This window comes from Dermacentor albipictus, chromosome 1, assembly GCF_038994185.2.
Source record: "Dermacentor albipictus isolate Rhodes 1998 colony chromosome 1, USDA_Dalb.pri_finalv2, whole genome shotgun sequence".
In the NCBI taxonomy this organism is placed as follows: Eukaryota; Metazoa; Arthropoda; class Arachnida; order Ixodida; family Ixodidae; genus Dermacentor; species Dermacentor albipictus.
Genome location: NC_091821.1, coordinates 362,478,001 through 362,498,936, shown reverse-complemented (window position 1 = coordinate 362,498,936; position 20,936 = coordinate 362,478,001). Strand labels below are relative to the sequence as shown.

Below are 20,936 nucleotides of genomic sequence, written 5' to 3'. Positions count from 1 at the left end.
TTTTTTTTCTTTTCTTTCCGCACTTCAAAGCTTCGCGCAGCAAGAATCACGCCATGAACTTGGACCAACTCGCTCGAATTGTTCTTCTTATCCCTGGCGTCTCCTAAAAATCAATACTGCCTTCTTGTCACAGTTGCAGTGATGCAATATGATGGCGTATTTCACCAAAATAATTTCTTGAATTTACCGAGCGAGAAATCTCGCCCTGCTGTAGGAATACCAGTCATGGGAATTTTAGAAAATGGAGACTGCCTTCGGTTAGGCATCTTTCCCTAAGAGAGCACGTCTTCGAACTAGTATTGCGAATGTTATGATAGTTCAGCTACTGTACTGAAAGAGCGTGTACAATGCTGTCTTTTTATGCTGGTACAGGCCGTTATTATCGCAGAGTAAGTATAACCATGCTAGCGCACACAGTTATGTGAATGTGAAACACTAAAAGAGGGCAATTTCAAGTCACTCATTCTGGGGGAAACAACGATGTCTTCGCCCACTGTGAGCCAGTAACAGATGCACTTTTCATGTTCGACATTCGCTTGTAATACTATTCGTGAAAAAGAAATTATTAACCTAATACCTTTATGGCGCTTTATATGCGCAGCTAGGACCATGTTTCCACGTCCACAGCGAATCGAGCCTTCTGCATCACGGTATTTCCCTTTGGTCTCACTGCTGTTCAAGAAACTCGCATAGAGGCTGGCACCAGGTTTTCCTTTCGGAAGTGTTGTAAAGAACAGTATGTTTACATCCCTCCGAAGGAAGAAATGTGGCGTTAAGGTGGCCAAAATAGAAGCGTATACGAAAAACCACGGGAGGTAGCGTTGTTGTTTCTAAAATACACGGTGTTGTCTTGATTAAAAGGCTCGTTCTTCGGATGCTTGTGGCTCTGAGTGAGGCATAACGCCATCATAGCGCGTGTGTAATCGGAACGTACGTTCGATTGTGAGGTGAGCACGTTACGTTTGATGAGACTCGCCTTAGTGTTCAATTATGTGCACAAAAAGAACGTCCACTTGTACTTACAGAAGCTCGGGAGAGCTGTTCTAATGCTCCCAGCATTAACGACGGCACCGTTGAGTGCCGACCATGCCGGAGGCTTTGTTGTTTCTCGGTTAACGTAGTAGTCGTAGTAGGCGTCGGCAACCAGGTTACCGATATTGCACTCTTTCATTCTGCAGATGTCGTCTCTGTGCTCCATGAGGACCTTAGTCCTGCCAATCACCTGCCCCATCTCTCTTGTGAGGTTTTTCTTATATGGCTCTAGGACTTCAGTCATACAAGGGTCTGAAAAACAAATTAATCGACTTACAATCTCGAAATGAAAAAGCTCGCCAAGGTATTAGTGGTTTGGGCGAATTGGTGATACATGATCTCCTACCTACGGTGCACAGAATGACGAGACACAAAGAAAGAATGGCACAGGTACGCAGTGCTGTGCGGGTGTGCCAGCATGTGTGAATACCTAAAGAGGAGTCATATTAAAGAAGAAGAGCTGTACCAGCGCTGAACAAAAACTATGTGTTCAAGTTACACTAACCTCAAGGAAACGCGAAAGAGCACGGAAATGTTTTCCATACACATATTCCACTCCGATCCTTCATAGAAAATTTCACAGAACATGAGGCACAAATTTTAGGTTTGTATTGATATGTCAAAGTGACTCTTCTGCATTCTCGTTCAATCTCGGCTAATTTTGTATCTGCAACGACAGATCTCACAGATCCCCCCCCCCCCCCCCCCCAGTATCAGGTCCCCAGTTGCAAAAGCAAATTTTAAAAACCTCCCCCCCCCCCAACTCCTATCTCCACACTCCCGCCATAAAACGTAGGAAACGCTGTACCGACATACTATTGTACTTTGCAGCACACGACTACAATTCAAATTTTTCTTCACGAGCTCGATCATAGTCTTTGAATGTTTACTCTTTTTTGTAAGTACAAGCTTGCCATTTGCATGTACTTGAAAATATTTAATCTGCGTGAATTTGTGTGAGAAATTTCTGCTTCAAAATAATAACTTTAGAGCTATCATTTGATGCATTTGACAGTTTTTCTATGACAGCATATGTTAGAATGACCTGAGTTGCGGCCTAACGAGATAATATCCATTCAACGTCAGCTTGAATGCGAAAATAGGGGTTGGCTCCATGTTAGGTTGTCTTTCTATTCGTATTGCTGCGCTGCGGTGCAACACTCTACCTTAGTTTCTACCACAACGCTGAACTTACCTTGAAGTGCCATGCAATGAAACATACATGGGTGTTTTAGCTAACTTGTGGCAAGCCTTAAAGAATCCCCGTGGGCGCTACGAGAATGAAACCAATGTGGTATTGGTCACTCTCCTCCTGAGCAACTAGGAATATTTTATTGCGGACTTTGGATCATTAATTACCAATATTCAGTTAACTAATAATTTAGGTATTGCCTTAAGAAGTTGTATGGTACGTATTGAGGAATGTTCAAACAACATCTCTTCGTAAAGTAACTGCTGCCATTAAAATTTTTTCCTGGCCGCAAAGAAAGCGCGCGAGATTCGAAAAAAGTACGACGTGACGAGGCGCTTGTCTGCAGCGACACCGGTGGTCTCAGACATGCCTCAAACGAATGATCGATGCCGCTTGCAGACCGATAGGCCTGCAGCGACGGAGAAAGACAGTGGTCTTTGGCTTCCTCTTTTGCCGAGATATCTTGTCTGCTAAAGCAATAAAGCAGATTGAGCCATGGGATATGCGAAAAACAGTGCATCACAGTGCTGTTTGCTGTAGGACTGCTTAACAGGCGAGGAGATTTCGGCGGCGGATGGCGATACGTCGAAGACGATAGATGTTTCCTTGCCTCTCAGTTTTGCTTTCGTCATATTCATGACTTCAGTCCATACAGCAGTGCTCATTCAATTGTAACATGTCATGGGGCACTAATTCGCTGTCCGCAAGTGCCTAACCGCGTGGTACTTTGTCAAATCTCGATCACATTTTTATCATGTATTTTTCAGCCCGGAAAAATGAAAACCACAGCAGCTAACTTCAAGGAAAGAAATTATTTGGATGTTCCTTATTTCGGGGTACTAGAACTTCTTCATTTGAGATTTGGCATTTAGGGCATTAGGTAAAAAGTTGGTTAACTTGTTATTCCTTGTAATAATCTGTAGCGCACACGTGAATTTTGAAACGTTTGGCACAAATCAGCAGAACTACGGGCGCTATAACGTAAAGCTATTCCAAACTTTTCTATTCCAGTTCTGCAATCAGCCCTCCATGACTGGTCAAAAAATTTCCGGGCCACCCCCACTTCGCCTGTCTCTCACGTGACGCCACGAAAACCGCCAACTGACTATGCATGATTAGACCTAACTAAAGAAAAATAATTTTTTCTCATTCGGTGCCATTTTCGCCATAATACTCTGCCATAGATCAAATGTTTTCGGTCTGCGCCTACTTTGCCTGTTTGTCGTGCGACGTCACAAAACCGCGAATACTGATAGCGCCAAAGTGATGTGTATACTTTAAAGACGCATTAATCTACCTCCCGAACCTGAATTTTTTTTCCGAATAGCAGGAGGCTGCCCCATTCTTAAAGGAATAGAAGATGGCTGCCCACCGACGGCTCTGGCACTTACTACTGGGAACGGCCACGGAGCATGGATTAATTTTCGTATAACAAACATTTTTCCATGGCACTATAACACTACGAGCCGTTTCAGCACGTATGTGAAATCACTTTGCCGACTATTCTTTGCCGAGGATCCGTTCTGGCGGCATTTTGAGCATTGCGTTGCACGCCGCCGCGATTTTCGACCATCCACCGCAAGCTAAGTAAGGAGAAGCGGATGAATCACAGACGCCGGCACCGCCCTCTTCAGCGGGTTATCTACTTTCACTATTCTGGCTCGGCCACATTGAATCTCTCTTCACTTAAGCGTGCGTCGCGCCTCTTGTCAGCCCAATTGCAAAGAAATCTGCTAAATGTAGGCAATGCTATTCGCTTCGAAAGCAAAAAAAAAAAATGTGACATTGAACTCTTCAAACAACGCTGCGGGTTGCCGCCTGTTCTTGCGTCAGTGGTTACGTAAATGCGATGCCAGGAGCTTGGAATAAAAACAGATTAGAATGGATTTACATTATAGATCCCACATGTTCTAACAGCTAAGAGCCTGACCTTCACTGACAGCAGCGTTGAGTAGAATAGGGTTTCCTCCCCACTCCACAATGTGACCCGTGCTGTTAAATGTCACGTCAAGCCGGCCAAGGAATTTCCCAAACCAGAAGTCCTGCACCACGAGGGCTCTGCTGCCGTCAGTTCTGTTAACAACGTATGGGTATAGGCCATCGGGCTTATTCTCCTTCGGATGGTCATCACCTATTGACAGAAAAAAGAAAAAAAATGCAGTTATATGAAGTGACTGCGAGCACACACACACACACACACACACACACACACACACACACACACACACACACACACACACACACACACACACACACACACACACACACACACACACACACACACGCACGCACACGCACGCACACACACGCACACACACACACACACACACACACACACACACACACACACACACACACGCATGCATGCATGCATGCATGCAGGCATACTATTGTCCTCGAAGCATTCTTACCCGTGTAAAGGAAAGTGTTAGTGTGTCCGCCAACGAGGACATCTATTTCTGGCACTTTATCAACAATCTCAATTTCTCGCTGGAAGCCGCTATGTGTAATTGCGATAATTATGTTCACGCCTTCGCTGACAAGTTTACTAGTTACCGTTTTAAAACTATCGGCTTCATTGTAAAATTCCACGTTTGGTCCTGCAAAAGGAAAAAAAAAATGTTAGAAGGTTTAGAAATGTACACTGAAAATACACTGCAAATGCTACATAGAAGTAGAAGTTTATTTCCTGTGCAATACAGATCACGAGGAGTGAGAGAAGTTGCTTTTAAGCAGCTAGACGAAACCCTGACTCCCTGCACCTGCAACGTGCAACAGATCCCTAAGCGAAAAGACCAACTGCTATAGCTTACTTCGGAGTTTATTTTAGGCTCTGTGGGTTAGAGGAAGCTTAAGCTCGGAAGGTCCTATATAAATATACGTGGGGAAAGGAGAAATTGTTTTTCTCAACAGTCTGTGCACAGATTTTCATGAAGTTTGTTGCATTTCGATGAAAAGATTAATATCTAGTGACTGCAAGCAGCAACTTTTTAGTGAAATTGTGATATTTTTCACCCATAGGTGACAAATTCAAATAAAAAGAAGACGTGTACCATGTTTTCAACCTTATAACTCAGCAATAAATAAAGATATTACAATTCTGTACACTGCAAGTATGAAAACATCCAAAGCAAACAAAACTTATCTATAATACAGAACCCTGAAATATACCACCAATTTGTGAGTATGACTCTTGTAAGATTCTTAAAAATGTCCTAACAATCTCACGTAAGCGATAAATGCACATATCAAGTTGGTCTCGTTTAGATGCTATGACAGGTTGAGTGCACATAATTGTGATAGCGCGTTTTGAGGGAGAGTTACACATTTGTAAACTTGCTGCTTCAGGTTTTCTTGAAATTTACCACATTTTTAGAGTTTTCGTAAAACCATTTAGACATTAAATCTAAATTCTGTTTTCAAAGTCACAAGAATTTAGCTTTATCTCTCAAGTACAAAAATTTCATTCAAATAAGGTGAATGGCTGTTTGACGAGAGTACATGTGCGTTTTGTATGCGCTTAAATATATAAGTTGGAGTTGGCCCCTGAGATAACGCTCGCCCTTAAGAAACGTTCCTTGGCTTAAAATTAGAATTGTACTACAAAAAGTCGCAGTTTCGCCCGAAAATCGAAGCCTCGATTGCGATAGCAAATTAGGCTGCTATACAAAGTAAGGATAGCATTTTTGTAGGTTATACAAAATTGTAAACATTCGCTTACTAGCTAACTTAAGCATGTTGCCACGCACGCACAAGCAAGCATAAACACGTCTCACTCGATGAGCGCTGTAATTTCCTGTCAAAACACCTAAGTGAGGAAGCGTGGCAGCAGCAGTGAGCGAATTGACCTTTGTGCTGCCTCTCGCTTCAACGTTAACTAAGCGACGAAAACAAAGCGCACAGGAAGCTATCAGCCCTCGGCGCACCCTGTCCCCATTGCCGATCGCTTTCAAGATAAGGCCTGTGCGGCCGCGCCATATGAAGCAGCTTGTGCGGTTGTGCAAAACTTTCGCATTTGTGTTGCACAGAATTATTCGTGCTTTAAGATTTGTGTTCTCGTTGTGTCCATCGCAAAGAGAAGGTCATTCTGAAAAAAGATTACTGTGCAAGCTGTACAATTCCGCGACTGTCGCAGTAAACGAGCTCAGAGCCGAAGAAATCGCTGATCTCTGCTGATTTGTTCCGATGATTATTTGCGTGCTTGAAATGTTGATTGTTATTTCTTCTTTAGTATACTCACTTGTGGCTTGCATAAAGTAGCTATATGGTATTCGACTTGTGTCAAAGGTAAAAACGTTTAAAACATTTGCTTCCTGCTTTTCTATTTCATTTCTACCTGGGCTATATTGTTATGAATAACGAACATTTGTAGAAAAAATGTGATGACGGACGACGAGAAAATAAAACAAGAACTAGCAGCGGACGAACTGCCACCCTTAAGCTGGGAGTTGAAAAACAAAGCTGAAGTTAAAACGCATGCATGCATACTGTCAGCACTTCGAGGGTGCGTCGCACGTAAACAGGAAATTCCGCAGGCCACATAGTGCCATCCTTGCAATGTCTGGAAAAGTCAACGATCTGATAGTAGTTCATAAAGAAGTTATTTCTTGATCAGCGATGTGTGTACGTGTTTAGAGGGTTATTCTGAAAAAGATGACTGTGCAAGCTGTAAAACTCCGCGGCTGTCGCAGTAAACTAGTTCAGAGCCGAATAAATCGCTGACCTCTGCTGATTTTTTCGATTATTAGTTGCGTGAGTGAAGTATTCGTTTCTATTTCTTTAGTATACCCACTTGTGGCTTACATAATGTCGCTAGATGATATCCGACTAGTGTGACAGGTAAAAATGTTTAAAACATTTGCTTCCTGCTTTTCTATTTCACTTCTACCTGCGCTATCGTTTTATGAATAGTGAAAATTTGTAGAAGAATTATGATGACGAACGACGAGAAAATAAATTAAGAACTAGTAGGGGACAATATGCCACACAAAGCTTAAGTTCAAACGCATGCATGCACACTGTCAGCACTTCGAGGGTGCGTCACCGGTAACCAGGAAATTCCGCACACCACATAGTGCGCTCCTTGAAATGTCTGAAAAAGGCTACGATCCGATAATAGCTTCTAAAGAAGTTATTTCTTGATTAGCGATGTCTGTACGTGTTTGTAGTCGGTATCTGCAATGAGCCCTGTCCATCGTAAAAATCAGTACGCAGAAAACTGCCACCTCTCTCGCATAAGTAAGGATACCCGTCCACACCAAGAAAACTTTTTAGAGCGCGAGCGTCGGCGTGCACATGACGTCATACCTCGGCGTCATACCTCGGCGTCGTACCTCGGCGTAACCGAGCGAACGAGCACAGCGAAAGATGAAAGTGAACGCGGAGCGTAGCGGAGGATAAAAGACGTCAGACGAAAAGCGGAGAGGAGGATGTAGCTGAACCATGAAGCGTAAATCAGTTTAGGTAATGTCAGAAGCGTGAGAAGAAAATCGTAGTGCGGCGACGATGTCTACGAGATGGCGCCACACTAGCGCGTGTCGTCTGGGAGGTCTGTCGGCGGCGGCTGCTGTGAATCGCGCCCACGCGTCACTCACGCACTAACGCTCGCGATCTCCAGATTAGCGAGACCGTCAAGCCACACTTCGCTCCATTTGCAACGTGCCGCACGAGGCATATTGTCCGCGCCAGCCAGTATATCACAAAATGAAAACACGCATAGAGCTGCGCTCAAATTTTGTATTAGGTAGTATCGTAACCGTCGCTGAATTTTTTTTTCGTGAGAAATGGTTGTCGTTGTCTGGTCGCTTTCGCTATCAATATGTTCGCCATCGACATTGCGCAGCATCTTTTTTGAGACCCACCTAGCGTACTGGTGGTTTTTCTAAATATCAGCCCGAATATTTTTGCATTATTTTGAATCCCATCTTACTAATGCCGGTAAGCAGGAACCTTTACAGTACAATAAATTTATAGACAACACCTGAGCAGCCATCGGCTGCACGTATATTCAGCGTCTTTTGAAAGCTCAGTCATGGCTTTTTACTGAAAAAGGTGGTCATGAAGGCTTCATTGCTGGTCCTGCAGCAACATAAATCAAGAAATATAAAGCTAGAATAGCAAGGGGCAACTGCACATATTGAAAACTGCTGCCTGGTAACTGTTTTTTTTATCGCAGCGTTATTTTCTGTCACACACTTCACTTTATTTCTCAACGCTACTTCCAGTTCAGACGGAATGAGCCCACGCATGCACAGACACAAGAACGGCTAATCAAACACAAAGGAAGACTTCCCTCAGTATGGGCGCTGAAGTCTATGTGTTCAATTCATTACATCAGGGCCAATGTGAAGCACTGACCTGTGTATATTCATCATTTTTAACGTGCACCGAGTGGCACTTACAATTAACGCATGAAAAAAAAAAACGTTGCAAATCTGATAATTTTATTTCAATCACTTGCTTGTCAATGCATTACCCGCCGTGGTTGCTCAGTGGCTATGGTGTTGGGCTGCTGAGCACGAGGTCGCGGGATCGAATCCCGGCCACGGCGGCCGCATTTCGATGGGGGCGAAATGCGAAAACACCCGTGTGCTTAGATTTAGGTGCACGTTAAAGAACCCCAGGTGGTCAAAATTTCCGGAGTCCTCCACTACGGCGTGCCTCATAATCAGAAAGTGGTTTTGGCACGTAAAACCCCAAATATTATTATTATTATGTCAATGCATTAAATGTAATTGTTTTAAGATTTTAATTGGTAAATGTGATAAACCTAATTCAATGGTGAAGCTAAATTAATGATGAAGCTTGTGTACATTACCTGGGCTTGAAGTATATTGCGTGCTAGGAATTACCGCGCCTAGAATTCCGATCTTCGTCCCGTCAATATCTAGTATTGCATGATTCTCAAGCTCGTTTCCTGCAAGCCGGGGCTCCTTTGAAAAATTTGTGTTTGTGCCGACAATCGTCACATTAGCTTCTCTCATTTTCTGAAGAAAACGGGCAAGGTTGTCCGGTCCATCGTCGAATTCGTGATTTCCAAGGCACTGAAAATAATTCGTAATTACATACATAATTATTTTAAATTTTCGTGTTTATAACGTAATTCACAAGGCAACAAATTCGTTTAAGGACAAAAGGACAGAACTTGGGTAATCTATGTGCTGTCCATCATTCGCATGCTGCCTGAACTGTCATCTTGCAATTGCCGTACACTCTAGCGCTACATTCCGCTCTGGTAATATTTTCCGCAAGCTCTATGGCTGGCATCTTCTTTACTAACATCTCTAACGTAAGAATGCTTTGTAATGATGGACCATGGTTTGCGTATTCGTGCTGCAGCACGGCTCAGAGCTGTACTGCTGCACAAGGAGCTTGACTTCTTTTCTCTCTATGTACTGAACAGTCAGTGCAATAGTCACAGAAAAGCACCAGAAATATGAAGCATTTTCTCCTCAAAACTTCTAATAGCCTCCTATTGTATGCACGGTTACTATAATTTTTTGATGCGAAAGCATCAAATGGCCGATTGAGCGAGAAGGCCGGTGTCTGTAGCAGCGAAACGGCACCTAAATTCCAATTGTCTGCGACGCACGTCACGTGCGTTCCTCGACGGAGCAGAGCGGGCGAATGGGCGCGCCAGTTTCGTGAGGGGAAAGGGTTTTGCTGCGACGCCTAAAGCCCCTTAAACTTCGTAAAGTAGTGCCACGCTTTGAAGAATGCCGCCTCCTCCTCGAGCGCTCTGGCCGAGGTCGCCGCCGCGTCGCTATTGGCCCAATAGCATCACGTGGGCCCTCGCGCCTTGCTTCATCGCCATTTCTGCTCGAAAAGCGTCAACGGAGTGGCGAGGAGCGAGCGCATGTTAGCGCCGTTGCTACGCTCGAGCAGTGTATGTGGCGCCACGGTTGAGGAGGGAGCGTGAAAGAGAGAAGAAACGAGGAGGAGAGAAGGCGGAGGAGGAGAGTGTCACTACTTTACGAAGTTTAAGGGGCTTTAGTGACGCCGCGTCACCCTCGCTCTCGGAAGCCCGCACTATCCGCGCAAGCTCTCGCCTGCGTTCTGACTTCGCCTCGGCAATAGCTATAAAGAAAATTATGCATAAAAACAGAATAAACTCTAAAAAAAACGTTGGCGGCAGTGAGTTTCGAACCTACGACCCCACGCTCGAGTGTCTTCCCACTGGGCTAAACCAGCGAATCCCAGATAGCAAGCCTCTCCACTCTCTAACATCATGCTACTTGGCCCGAAATTTCCGTTGCCAAGCCTGGCGTGACAAAAGCTGTGACGTCAAAATCACCGCGGCTAACTCGGAAGCGTCCCCATTAGATTCTATGGCAGTCGGGCAAGATACCATGATGTCAGGATCGAACTGCACCGGCCTTGTAGTATAAGGATGCGTTGGCCAAATGTTTCAACGTACTCATTTGCCTGCGGGGAGTTCGTAACTCGAAGAACCGTTCAGCGACGTTCAATTGGGCATTAATGCTTTCACATCTTTCGCATTCACAACCAATAAGAAGTGCTTTGGTGCCCTCAGATTTTTTTCAGTACGAATAAGCCTTTAAGAAGTCATACTGGTTTTAATGCGTTAGTATTCTTAGGGTACTTCACGCACTTTCTGGGATCCATCCATCCATCCATCCATCCATCCATCCATCCATCCATCCATCCATCCATCCATCCATCCATCCATCCATCCATCCATCCATCCGTCAATCAATCAATCAATCAATCAATCAATCAATCAATCAATCAATCAATCAATCAATCAATCAATCAATCAATCAATCAATCAATCAATCAATCAATCAATCAATCAATCAGTCCGTCCGTCCGTCCGTCCGTCCGTCCGTCCGTCCGTCCGTCCGTCCGTCCGTCCGTCCATCCATCCATCCATCCATCCATCCATCCATCCATCCATCCATCCATCCATCCCACTTGAAGTACTGGGTATCTGTCACTCGGTGCTGGTCTTCAATGAAACTTTCCTGCGCCAACTTGAGTCACTGGGTATGTGCCAATAGGTGCCAGTAGACGTTCAATGAACATCTTGAACGCAAAGTTTGGTAAATATGTATGCGCCACTGGGAATATGCCGCTCTACAATGACAAAAAAGATCTCTTCAAATTCTCCGATGCCAGTCGGAACTGAACCCACGTCAGAAATGTTCCTCAAGGGAACAAATGTTCTCAAACATTTGTTTGTTTGAACAAATGTTTCTCAAATGTTCCACAAATGTTCCTCAACCCGACGAACTTAGCAGCCTGTGGCCCGACTGCAGTGGGTAGATCCCGCTTTTGAGTGAAGCCCTTTGACTCCGAAGCTTTACAAAGCTGTGCCATGAACGTACTGGGAATGTGCAGCTCTTCAGTGAACGTCTTGCCAACCTGGGTCACTGAGTACATGCCACTGACTGCGCCGCAAGCGACGGAATAATTATAAGCGTTCGCAATAATTACCAGCGCCACGCTTCTTGTCTCGCGGCCACGCGCAGGCTTTTCGGAAGTGCCCCTACATGGTGCAGCGTGTCCAGAAAAAAGTTTGCACATGACGTTTCTCAGCATTCTCTAGCGCTAGTGCGCCATGGTTTCGGATGCATTTCGGCGGTAGCACTAGATGGCACCAAGTGTTTTCAGGGAAGCATGAAAGAGGAGTTCTGCTGCAGTAGACACCTCACACGTAATCCATCACACGTAATCGTGAGATGGCTTCTGCCGATTTTTTTACTAACTAGCTAACTGATCTGTCGGGTGTGAAACAGCTACAAGTCCTCTTTTTCTCGGTTTATGTTGTATATCTTTGGTATATTTACAAAGTGCAAAGGAACTTCTTGTCGGTCGCATTGCATACTTGCACTGGAAAGGTGTTCTAACACTCACGAGTATGCTATCATAATGTACATGTAAGCAAAAGTGTGTTTGTACATCTTAACTGAAGAAACAATCTCGAACACTAAAAGGGCAAGAAATGAGGAAGAAATAGAATGTGCAGGAGCATTCCTTCAAGAAAAAGGGATCAACTGACCGCATAGTTGTAGCCCATCTTTGACATGACTGCACTTATGACGCTTTCCTTGAAGATGGTGTAATAAGGCGTGCCTTGGAAGAAGTCTCCGGCGTTCATAAACAACGCATTCGGCACCTTTTGCCTAATTTCCTTTACCTGTAAAATAAGTATATTTTGACAGACTGTTTAAAGGTACGTCGTGTCATCAGCCAATAACAGAATAAAAACGGGAACAGCGCACTACAGGACCAGCAAGTGAAAAGCACAAGACAGAGCGCTGTCCTGTGCTCTTTACTCGCTCGTCCTCTGTTGCGCCGTTCCTGTTTTTATTCTAAAGATGAACCAACCAGCCCCATTGAACACACTGCTAGCCACTAATAGTGTTTCTACAAGATCAGACGGTTGAAAATAGATTGGTCAGACAGTTCCCTGCAGCTGTTCGCGCAACAGAACAGACCATCAAATCTCTGTCATCGCAGTGCGCTTGTTCGCTTCACATTGCTGCTTTTCCGTACTAAGCGCACAGATAGAATTTACCTAAAAATTTGGAGGCCGCTTAAGCTTCGCCTTTAAGAATGAAACGCGATAGTATTCAAAGATACATGACTGCTTCCTACGCTTCCCGGCAACTGCAGCTTATGTAACTGTAGTGTTTACCGGGAAACGCTGGCGGCGAACGCTATGCACGAAGCCGAGAATTCTGGTAGGAACGCGGCCTTTTTCGTTGGCCACGGTGCGGCGAAGGCGAGCTCCATCTGGAGGTGCCGCAAGGAATTGGGCGCGCCGCTCCGTGGCCTCCAAGATATTCACGAACCGGCGCGCGCAAATGTCGGATGCCGTGGCCGGTCTATCAATGGTAGAAACGGTGGAAAAGGGGTTTGTTTAAGTTTTCGCTTAACAGAATTATGATTATATTGCACTTAGTGTTACACTAACGAACATAAGGGACTAGACACGGACGTACGTAGCGCAAACAACCAACTGTTTAATCTAGTCTTGGCTGTTATGTTCATCAGTATAACACTAAGCGCAATATAATCATGAATGTCCACCAACTAGCCCTGTTCATTGCTTTACTTAACAGAATTATGTTTTCTCGTACATTCAAACTACAATCCGACGCTATCATGTCTGTAGGTTGTGTGTAAGTGGTACTTTACTATTTTTCGACGTATTTTAGCTTGAGAAATTCAGTTAGTTCAGCAACGTCCTTGTGCCACATGGAGGGCCTGGGTATGGGTGGTTCGAAAATCTTTTGCGGAAACGATGTCCAACGCTGGATGTCGGACGCGGGATGCCAACGCCGGATTTTCTGCGGCGCGGGGCCCTTAACGCTGTCGCGTTAATATTCCTGTACGCTGTCACAACGACAACTGCATCACCGAAACGCTTAAAGGGACGCTGAAGAGAAATAAATTGAGCTACACCGGGAGATTTGCACCATGGAATGCCAAATAATTCGTCACGTAATCACCTTACGATTGTTAAGCTACAGGCATGCGAAAACAAGGCTGATGCTGACGCCATAGTGTCAATTCCGTACCATCAACCTGCGATGTCATAAATTTTGAGAGTGTTTGTTAAGAAATAGCTGTTAATCGAAAAGGATCGAATTGTATTTGAAAATGAGCAAAGTGATAACCTGAGTTTTCCCTGCACAAGAACACATCAAACTAACGTAATATTTCCTGAAATGACACGTGGTGCCCACACGTTCGGCAGTGTGGACGCCAAAATCAAAACTTCAGTTATTGCGCTAGTACTCGACTATTGATAAAGGCAAGCAGAGTTTTGAAATGATGCCCTGCTGATGTGAACTAATCTAATAGATCCGTGCATAGGGGGGGGGGGGTACTTAAGCCTTAAATATTTGCGCCGCATAGTAGTTGGACGTGGAATTGCAATGTTTCTTTCTTTGTTGCTTTGTTAAGGCTGCTGTAGGTTTAATGAGAGCGTTAAAGGCGGCGAATATACCTTATATGAACGTTAAAATTAAACGCGTTTCATGCATGAGATATAGCGAAGCTTCATACAAAGACCAAATAATGCAGACAGAGATGCTCACCTGAAAAGAAGTTTCACTAACGGAAACTATTTATTATTAAGATATGAATGATTTATGAATGGTAAGTGCGATTCCGTGTGCGCCCAAGAAGACCAGTTACGAAGTCAGTTCGATGCCACAATAGTTAATATCGTGTTACGTTGCTTGAACTCTGCTGGTGGTTCATTTTTACAACTGTAAGGCTGTTTGCTACGCCATTAGGTAATTAGTAGGTCTGGCTTTGTGATTAGAAAAAGCAGCGTGCGACCCACGTCGGGAGCGCATGAATACCGGAGTTTTTGCACAACAGCTGTAACTAAAGCGGAGCAGATGCGATATATGGAATAAACAAGTAAAGCCCTGACGATGCTTTCTTAGTAACCCAATGGCGTCCACCACAAGGCGACAACTTAAACGTTAGGGATTTTTCACTGTAGGCCCGAATAATATTTTTGCATGCCAGTGTAGTTTAGAGGACTACGGCGACATAATAATTATGACAAATATTCAGTCAGACGTACTTGTTGCACAACACAATAGTAGCATGAAGTAACCTAACCCGAAGAGGAAAGGACTGAACATTTGTAGATCAAGGAATGTCTTCTGTAGAAACACTGACTGAGGGATGTTAGAAATGGCCCGGTTGCAGACCGAAACCAGAGCATCAGAATAATTCCGCTCATTGATGTTTTTCCATTGCGCGCCTCAACATAGGCGGGTTGAGTTTCTGGAAGCCGGCAAACGTTCAGTGAGTATGGTATCAATTGCGCATGTTGTAACGTACTTGCAACTACAATTTTTGTATGCAGAAATGAAACAAACGTATCTATACAAGCAGCATGTGTACTACAAAGAACCAACATTACAAAAAGTTTTGAGCAGCGAAGAATTACACACCTATTGCGTTGAATTCCCATGTAGCAGGGGGAAATCTACGCAGAATGTACATGACTGAGCATCATATTTGCGAGTTTGATTCATTCAAGGTTTACTTCTGAGAGTTCAACCACAAAATTTCAGTGTAGTACATGTTTGCAACCATGGACGGTGGCGGGAAATAACAATGATTGACTAAGAACGAACACTCGCACGAGGTGTTTAGAACTGTCACCAAGTTCACAAAGTCAGTCACGTCACCAAGTTCACAAAGTCAGTCACGTGCGCGTGCAATTTCAATGCAGGAACCAATTTTTGTGCCTTTGCACTCACCTTAGTCACAATCCGGGCAACTCCCCCGACGCATGTAGAATTAGGACCCTTTTTAAAGCATTCGCCACCATATTTGTTGCTTTCTTCCAAGTGAGCATGAATGTCGTTCGTGTGAAGAATAGTAAGGTTCAGCTCTTTATCTTGAGCGAGGGCGTGACACCAACACCATATTATTGACATTAAAATGAATACACGTGTCTGACGCTCGTCGTAGATCAAGTGGTGAGCCATTTTACTGATGATAAATCGTGACCCACGTTGGTGTTAGGGCTTCTCAACGTAGTGCCTGAGTAAATGGGAAAGCTATGCAAGAGAAAAACGTTGGTACAAATAAGTGGAACAATATACAAAAAATATTTCGTGTCATGTACACCCTAACAACGTGTAAAACTGCACTTCTCAGACATTAAGGTACATTCTCCTGCATTCCGGCCGGATCAAGATACGGGCCAATTTCCTGTGTATAAATGGGCTGAAAAACATTGTGACATTTTACTTATGCACATTCCACACAGTCTTTTCATGCCTACTTCTACGTTGATGGCCACTTTGCATTTGAGGAAGACCTTTCAGCAAGAATAGTTGTGGTTTTGTACTGTAAGCTTAATGGCTAAATAACCCGCGAGGCATGGTTATCACAGAATGTTCCCAATGTGTCCGGTGTCTTGGGGATTTGTGATATCTCTCCAACATACGATCATTTGTCTTATTATCGCTTGTGTCTGTTAGCAGCTCTTTCATCTGTGCGAAATACCCATGATAGGTCACGTTCTAACAACTACTACCAAGCTAAGAGATAAGGTGCTACCACACCATAAGACCACTACCACACTTAGGCCAAACTACTACACTTAAGTGGTTTTTGTTTTGTTTTATGTTAGGGATTGATTTTAAGGGTACTGGAGGTGCAAACGTCTACGAACGGACCTTTTTCTTTGTTGCCGGGGTGCGGAGCTCAGGCATGGGTAAGCTTATGCACTGGTGCTATTATCGGGGCCTCTTGACATTTGTTTTCCTGATCGCGCTATCGTCAACACGTGTATGAAGCTATTGAGTGCGTAGGCTGTGTTCTGTCATATATCGTGCCAGAAACGCAACACGTGTTATTGTTGTAGTACTGAGAGTGCGTAGCTTTGTCAGCCCATGCTTTTGTTAGGAGCTGCAAATATATTTTGCGAGGTTAAGCTGTGCACTACCAGTGCAAATGATTTTGACTTTTGTGAGTAGGCATTCTCTAGTTAGCCGTATCGGCCCAATAAAGTGGTGCACGAGTTTGTTGGCTCACATTGACGTGGAACTGCGCAAAGGGAGAAAGTGCCCATTGATGGAAACATTGATTTTTATGTGTAACTTTCGTCTTTGCCTAGGCTCTGTTCACAAATGAAGTACTGGTCCCACCGTGATGCTTGCGTATGAGAGCCAACGGCACCAGTTTGTCATAAACGCGTAGGACCAGACTGCATAAAGAGATGCCAGCGTCTTGACGGAACTACGAGAATAGCTGAGATGCTCCGCATTGATCGCGCACGTTTCTACACTGCGCTCGCGTTATTCGGGTGAATATGTCACGGGCCTTGCGTTCGGTCATCATGGCACTAATGTGGCTAAATTATGAAGCTGCACAAGCTGGATAGACGGCAATCGATTGGGTAGACGCAAGTACACACGTACGCACTTCGAGCAGCACAAATGAATCCGAGTTGTTGAATCGGCAGGTATACACAGTACCGCACACACGCAAGCCCATCGCCTTTGGCGTGTACCGGCGAAACCTTCATCGCAGCCCTTTCACGCCAGGCAAGTGTCTTTAGAAAGCCAAATAAAGAATGTAATCAATGCAATAGAAATAACTTGCGAAGCGGGTTGATCTGTGCAAGCCGTGACAGCGTATTTGCCTACGAGTACAATGCATGGCCATGGACGACATGACCGGCAAACAAAGCTCTTGCATGTACATAAACCATCGTGTACACCACGTAAACATTATTGGCGAGACAAGGAATTCAGATTTTTGTGCTAGCACTCGACACTAAAAGGAATTTGACCTTTCACCTTCTAACTGGAAGCAGGCAGCGAGCCCGAAGCCATAAAACAAGCGCGCAGTTAGGCGCCCAAAAAGCACAAAAACATCTGATTCTGCCAGTTTCATAGCATTCCGTCATCGGTCCTAGCAAAGTACACAATAATCAAGCCTTAAGTACGGTAAAAATTTATGCGGAAAGACCAAAAACTATTTTTAATGTCTCACCTTGTGTAACTTTATGGACGGCTTCCGAGCGAGCGACCAAACTGCGAAGGCGAACTACCACAGAAAGAGTGAGCTGCGAGAATTCCATGAAAAGGAGCTACTTTTATTCAGTAACCTTAACTGCTGCACTAACTGCTGCGTTCGCCGCAGCTGTCCGCGTGAATTGAAGGCTGCAGCGTGCGCTTGCTCACCTTTCGGACGCGTGCATGTTCGCATTATTTGCAACTGCCATGTACAAGCTTTTTTACCTTTATTCCTCTAAAAACCACTGTGAAGTCATCGGCTTACCTGCTAATGGGTCTGAGTCAGCAAATAAATTTCCAGGCAACGTGCAGTGTTTGCACGAAAGGAAACACCCGACTTGGATTTGCGTAATAGCTCTGAAACTGAAGTGCTGGCATTTTTGTTTTCGCAACATTGGCATTAAAAACATTTAAGGGAAGGTTTTTTTACAATGAACATAAAAACTGCATGGGGCGCGTTAGTCTGCGCCCACTTGAATATGTACAACTTTAAAAACTCATGTGACTGAATACTATATATTGAACAGCTGTACACTGCAACTGCTGCGTCACAGAATGTCTTATACAGATCTTTTATTTTGTTCGTGTTGTTAAATAAGAATTTGGTATTAACGGGTACGTTGCATCCAATGGAATTAAGGAAATTTCCTAAAAATAAAAGCTGAGCATTTCCTTCACTTATGCCGCATTAACTGAAAACTGTCATGTTGACTACATCCTTTTTTTTTCTGAAGTCACTCCTACCTAGAACACAAATTCAAAGCCTAAAGTGCTTCCTGGGTGGCTTATGCGCATAAGTTGTTGACTTGTCGTTCTTGTCAGTTACCATGCGGATGTAGTTGATCAGAAGTGCTCTGACAAACTTCTCGGAAAACAAGCTAGCATGCCTTATCGCGTGGCTGTTGTTGATGCCTTCCGGACGACATAGCAGGGGTGACTTTTCGAGATATGGTTGAATGACGATTTGCAGTGCTTCTAGCACATCTGCGCGTGGAAGGTGCACGACAGCTCTCTCAAGAAAAGCACACAATTTTGTCCAACAGTGCCGCAAACTCTGCTTTTGAATAGTGCAGCCTGCTGAAATCTTGGATTTGTAGAAGCACGCACATAGAATCACTTCTTTCAGTCGTTTCAAGTAAAATGGAACAAGCATCACGCCCAAATTCTATTATTAGCTTGGCGATGTATCCAGGGACATAAGCCAACCAGAGTCCGTGACATAAGGTGATGGGATGACTGGGTATTCTATAAGTTGATTCAACTCGTCAGTCAGAGATTGTGGTAGAGCTGCAGCCAGCTCTTCAGCATCAGTGCAAGGTATTGCAACCTCCTTGCCAATTGAGGCCTCAGACTTGATGTGATCAAGTGCAGTTATCACTGCTTTTGCGTCAAACATGTCAATGCCTTCGAACATGAACTTTATTTTCCCAAAGATGGCCTCAATAGGGTCACTATTTAGCTTCCGCGTAAGACGCTGTTGACACCATTGCACAGAAGAAAACGTGCGGTTTCGACTGTAGACTTCGTCGTAAAATGCAAGGCTTCAACTTTCTCACAAGGGGAACCATCTTTTCTTCGTGCTTTTGAGGTTTTCTGGGAGCTGAACTCATTTGCAAGCCACGGCACCCGAGGATTGTCTGTCTTCCGTATCGTGCTCTTTTGGCCGCTTCCGGCATACGTGGTGTCATGGATATCGAACCATCGTTTGATTGTCTTCATAAAGCGGATGGTAGAATTTGCTTTGCTGAACACGTAGAGGGTAGAGTCACCACCAGCGCTTTCTTCGAGGTGCTCAATTGCTGCAATTACTTGTGGAGAGAATATCTGCACTGCCCGAAGGACATTCATCTTCTTCAAGTTCGTATGGTAGACATGCGTCTCCGTTAAGTTTCTTGATAGTTTGACTGTGTATCCTTGTGGTGCTCGTAGAGCTTTTGGACAAATATGCCAGAGATGTGGATGCTCCATCTGGATGCTCCACCGTAGTCGATAGGCAGCCACTTCCCATAAGCCTAAACATTGTAGTATTGGAGGAATAATTGTCCATCACAACGCGCACAATAAAAAATCCGCACCGCTCAACAGCGCTGACCACTTCCTTAATCCATGCAAACAGGTATCTCCCGCTAAATCACTTAGTGAAATAGTATGAGCGGGGAATTCCGTAAGAACTAGTGATGCCGTGAAGCACAAAACACAGGACCCTGTTTGCAAGGGTTTCCTTCGAGCCACCTGGTGTGTCACTGCTAGGATTGTCTCTCAATCCAAAGACTGCGTCCGATTTCCTGTCCTATATACACTTCGGCTTACTGCTAGCCTCATCAATGATTAATTTAACCATGTGCTGCTTAGAGCTGAGTAGGGAAGCTTCAAAATCTAGTCTCCCTCTTAGCAGCACTCATACCTGTCGTTGTTGAGCTTGGTCCCATGTACCGTGGCAGCGTACCCTTTGCTGGCAGCGTCAGCAGCTGGGATGCCCGAGCGTGATCGTATCCTTTAGGCGAAAGAAAGCACCACACGACGCCCTCTCTGATTATATCCTCTGGGTAGCACGGTCACTTCTGCCCCCAACTGTTTAGTTGATGAAGGAGAAAGATATCTTTCTATGACCTTTTTTGACCTTTTCAGAGTCAGCAACAATTCTCTTTGACAGAAGCATGCCTCTTGTTCTCGCGATAGAAAGCGATTGCTTTCCTTTCAGCGTCCAACTGCTGTAGAAATTCGCTAAGCTTTGAGCCGTGGTACCCAGCTTGTTTACGAAGCCTGCCGATAAGCGAAACATACGCACTTGCTCGCTGGACGTCATAATTCGCCATTTGAGCGCAGACCTTAAGTTTTTTGTCAGCGATGTCGAGCGGCGATTCAGAAATGTCAATCGCACTTTCTGGCTCCGCTGTTCGTTTGCTTCGAATTGGAGAATGCGCAGAAAATCGGGATGCTGATTCCTAATTACGAGGCTTTTTGGCACTCGGCACAAGATAACTTGGCTACGCTTCGAACATGGCTGGCAAAACACCAGGTAAAAGTTTCCTGATCCGGCACCTAGGCACGCAGTAAACGACAGTTGACGCCGACTTGTCGTTTACAACCAAAGCAGCCAGTTCCTACTGACCGAAAAAGAAAACGTACTATCGCGAACGAAACAAGCGCGCTAGCGGACGTTCAGCTGGATTGTGACTGACAAC

The 20,936-nt window shown here is 44.6% G+C and overlaps 1 protein-coding gene across 1 annotated transcript in view; it reads right to left on the bottom strand.

Moving 5' to 3' along the window:
* The window catches only part of LOC135911305 (protein 5NUC-like), a 29,467-nt gene extending 11,592 nt beyond the window's left edge, over window positions 1-17,875 (bottom strand). Inside the window, exons 1-7 of the mRNA XM_065443513.2 lie at window positions 17,729-17,875; window positions 15,481-15,783; window positions 12,246-12,383; window positions 9,042-9,267; window positions 4,636-4,824; window positions 4,155-4,355; window positions 1,024-1,284 (exon numbers count right to left, since the gene is read on the bottom strand). Coding sequence (XP_065299585.1) covers window positions 1,024-1,284; window positions 4,155-4,355; window positions 4,636-4,824; window positions 9,042-9,267; window positions 12,246-12,383; window positions 15,481-15,711 — 1,246 coding nt within the window. The 5' untranslated portion in view covers window positions 15,712-15,783; window positions 17,729-17,875. The remainder of the gene's footprint in view (window positions 1-1,023; window positions 1,285-4,154; window positions 4,356-4,635; window positions 4,825-9,041; window positions 9,268-12,245; window positions 12,384-15,480; window positions 15,784-17,728) is intronic.
* Between the last annotated feature and the right edge of the window lie 3,061 nt (window positions 17,876-20,936).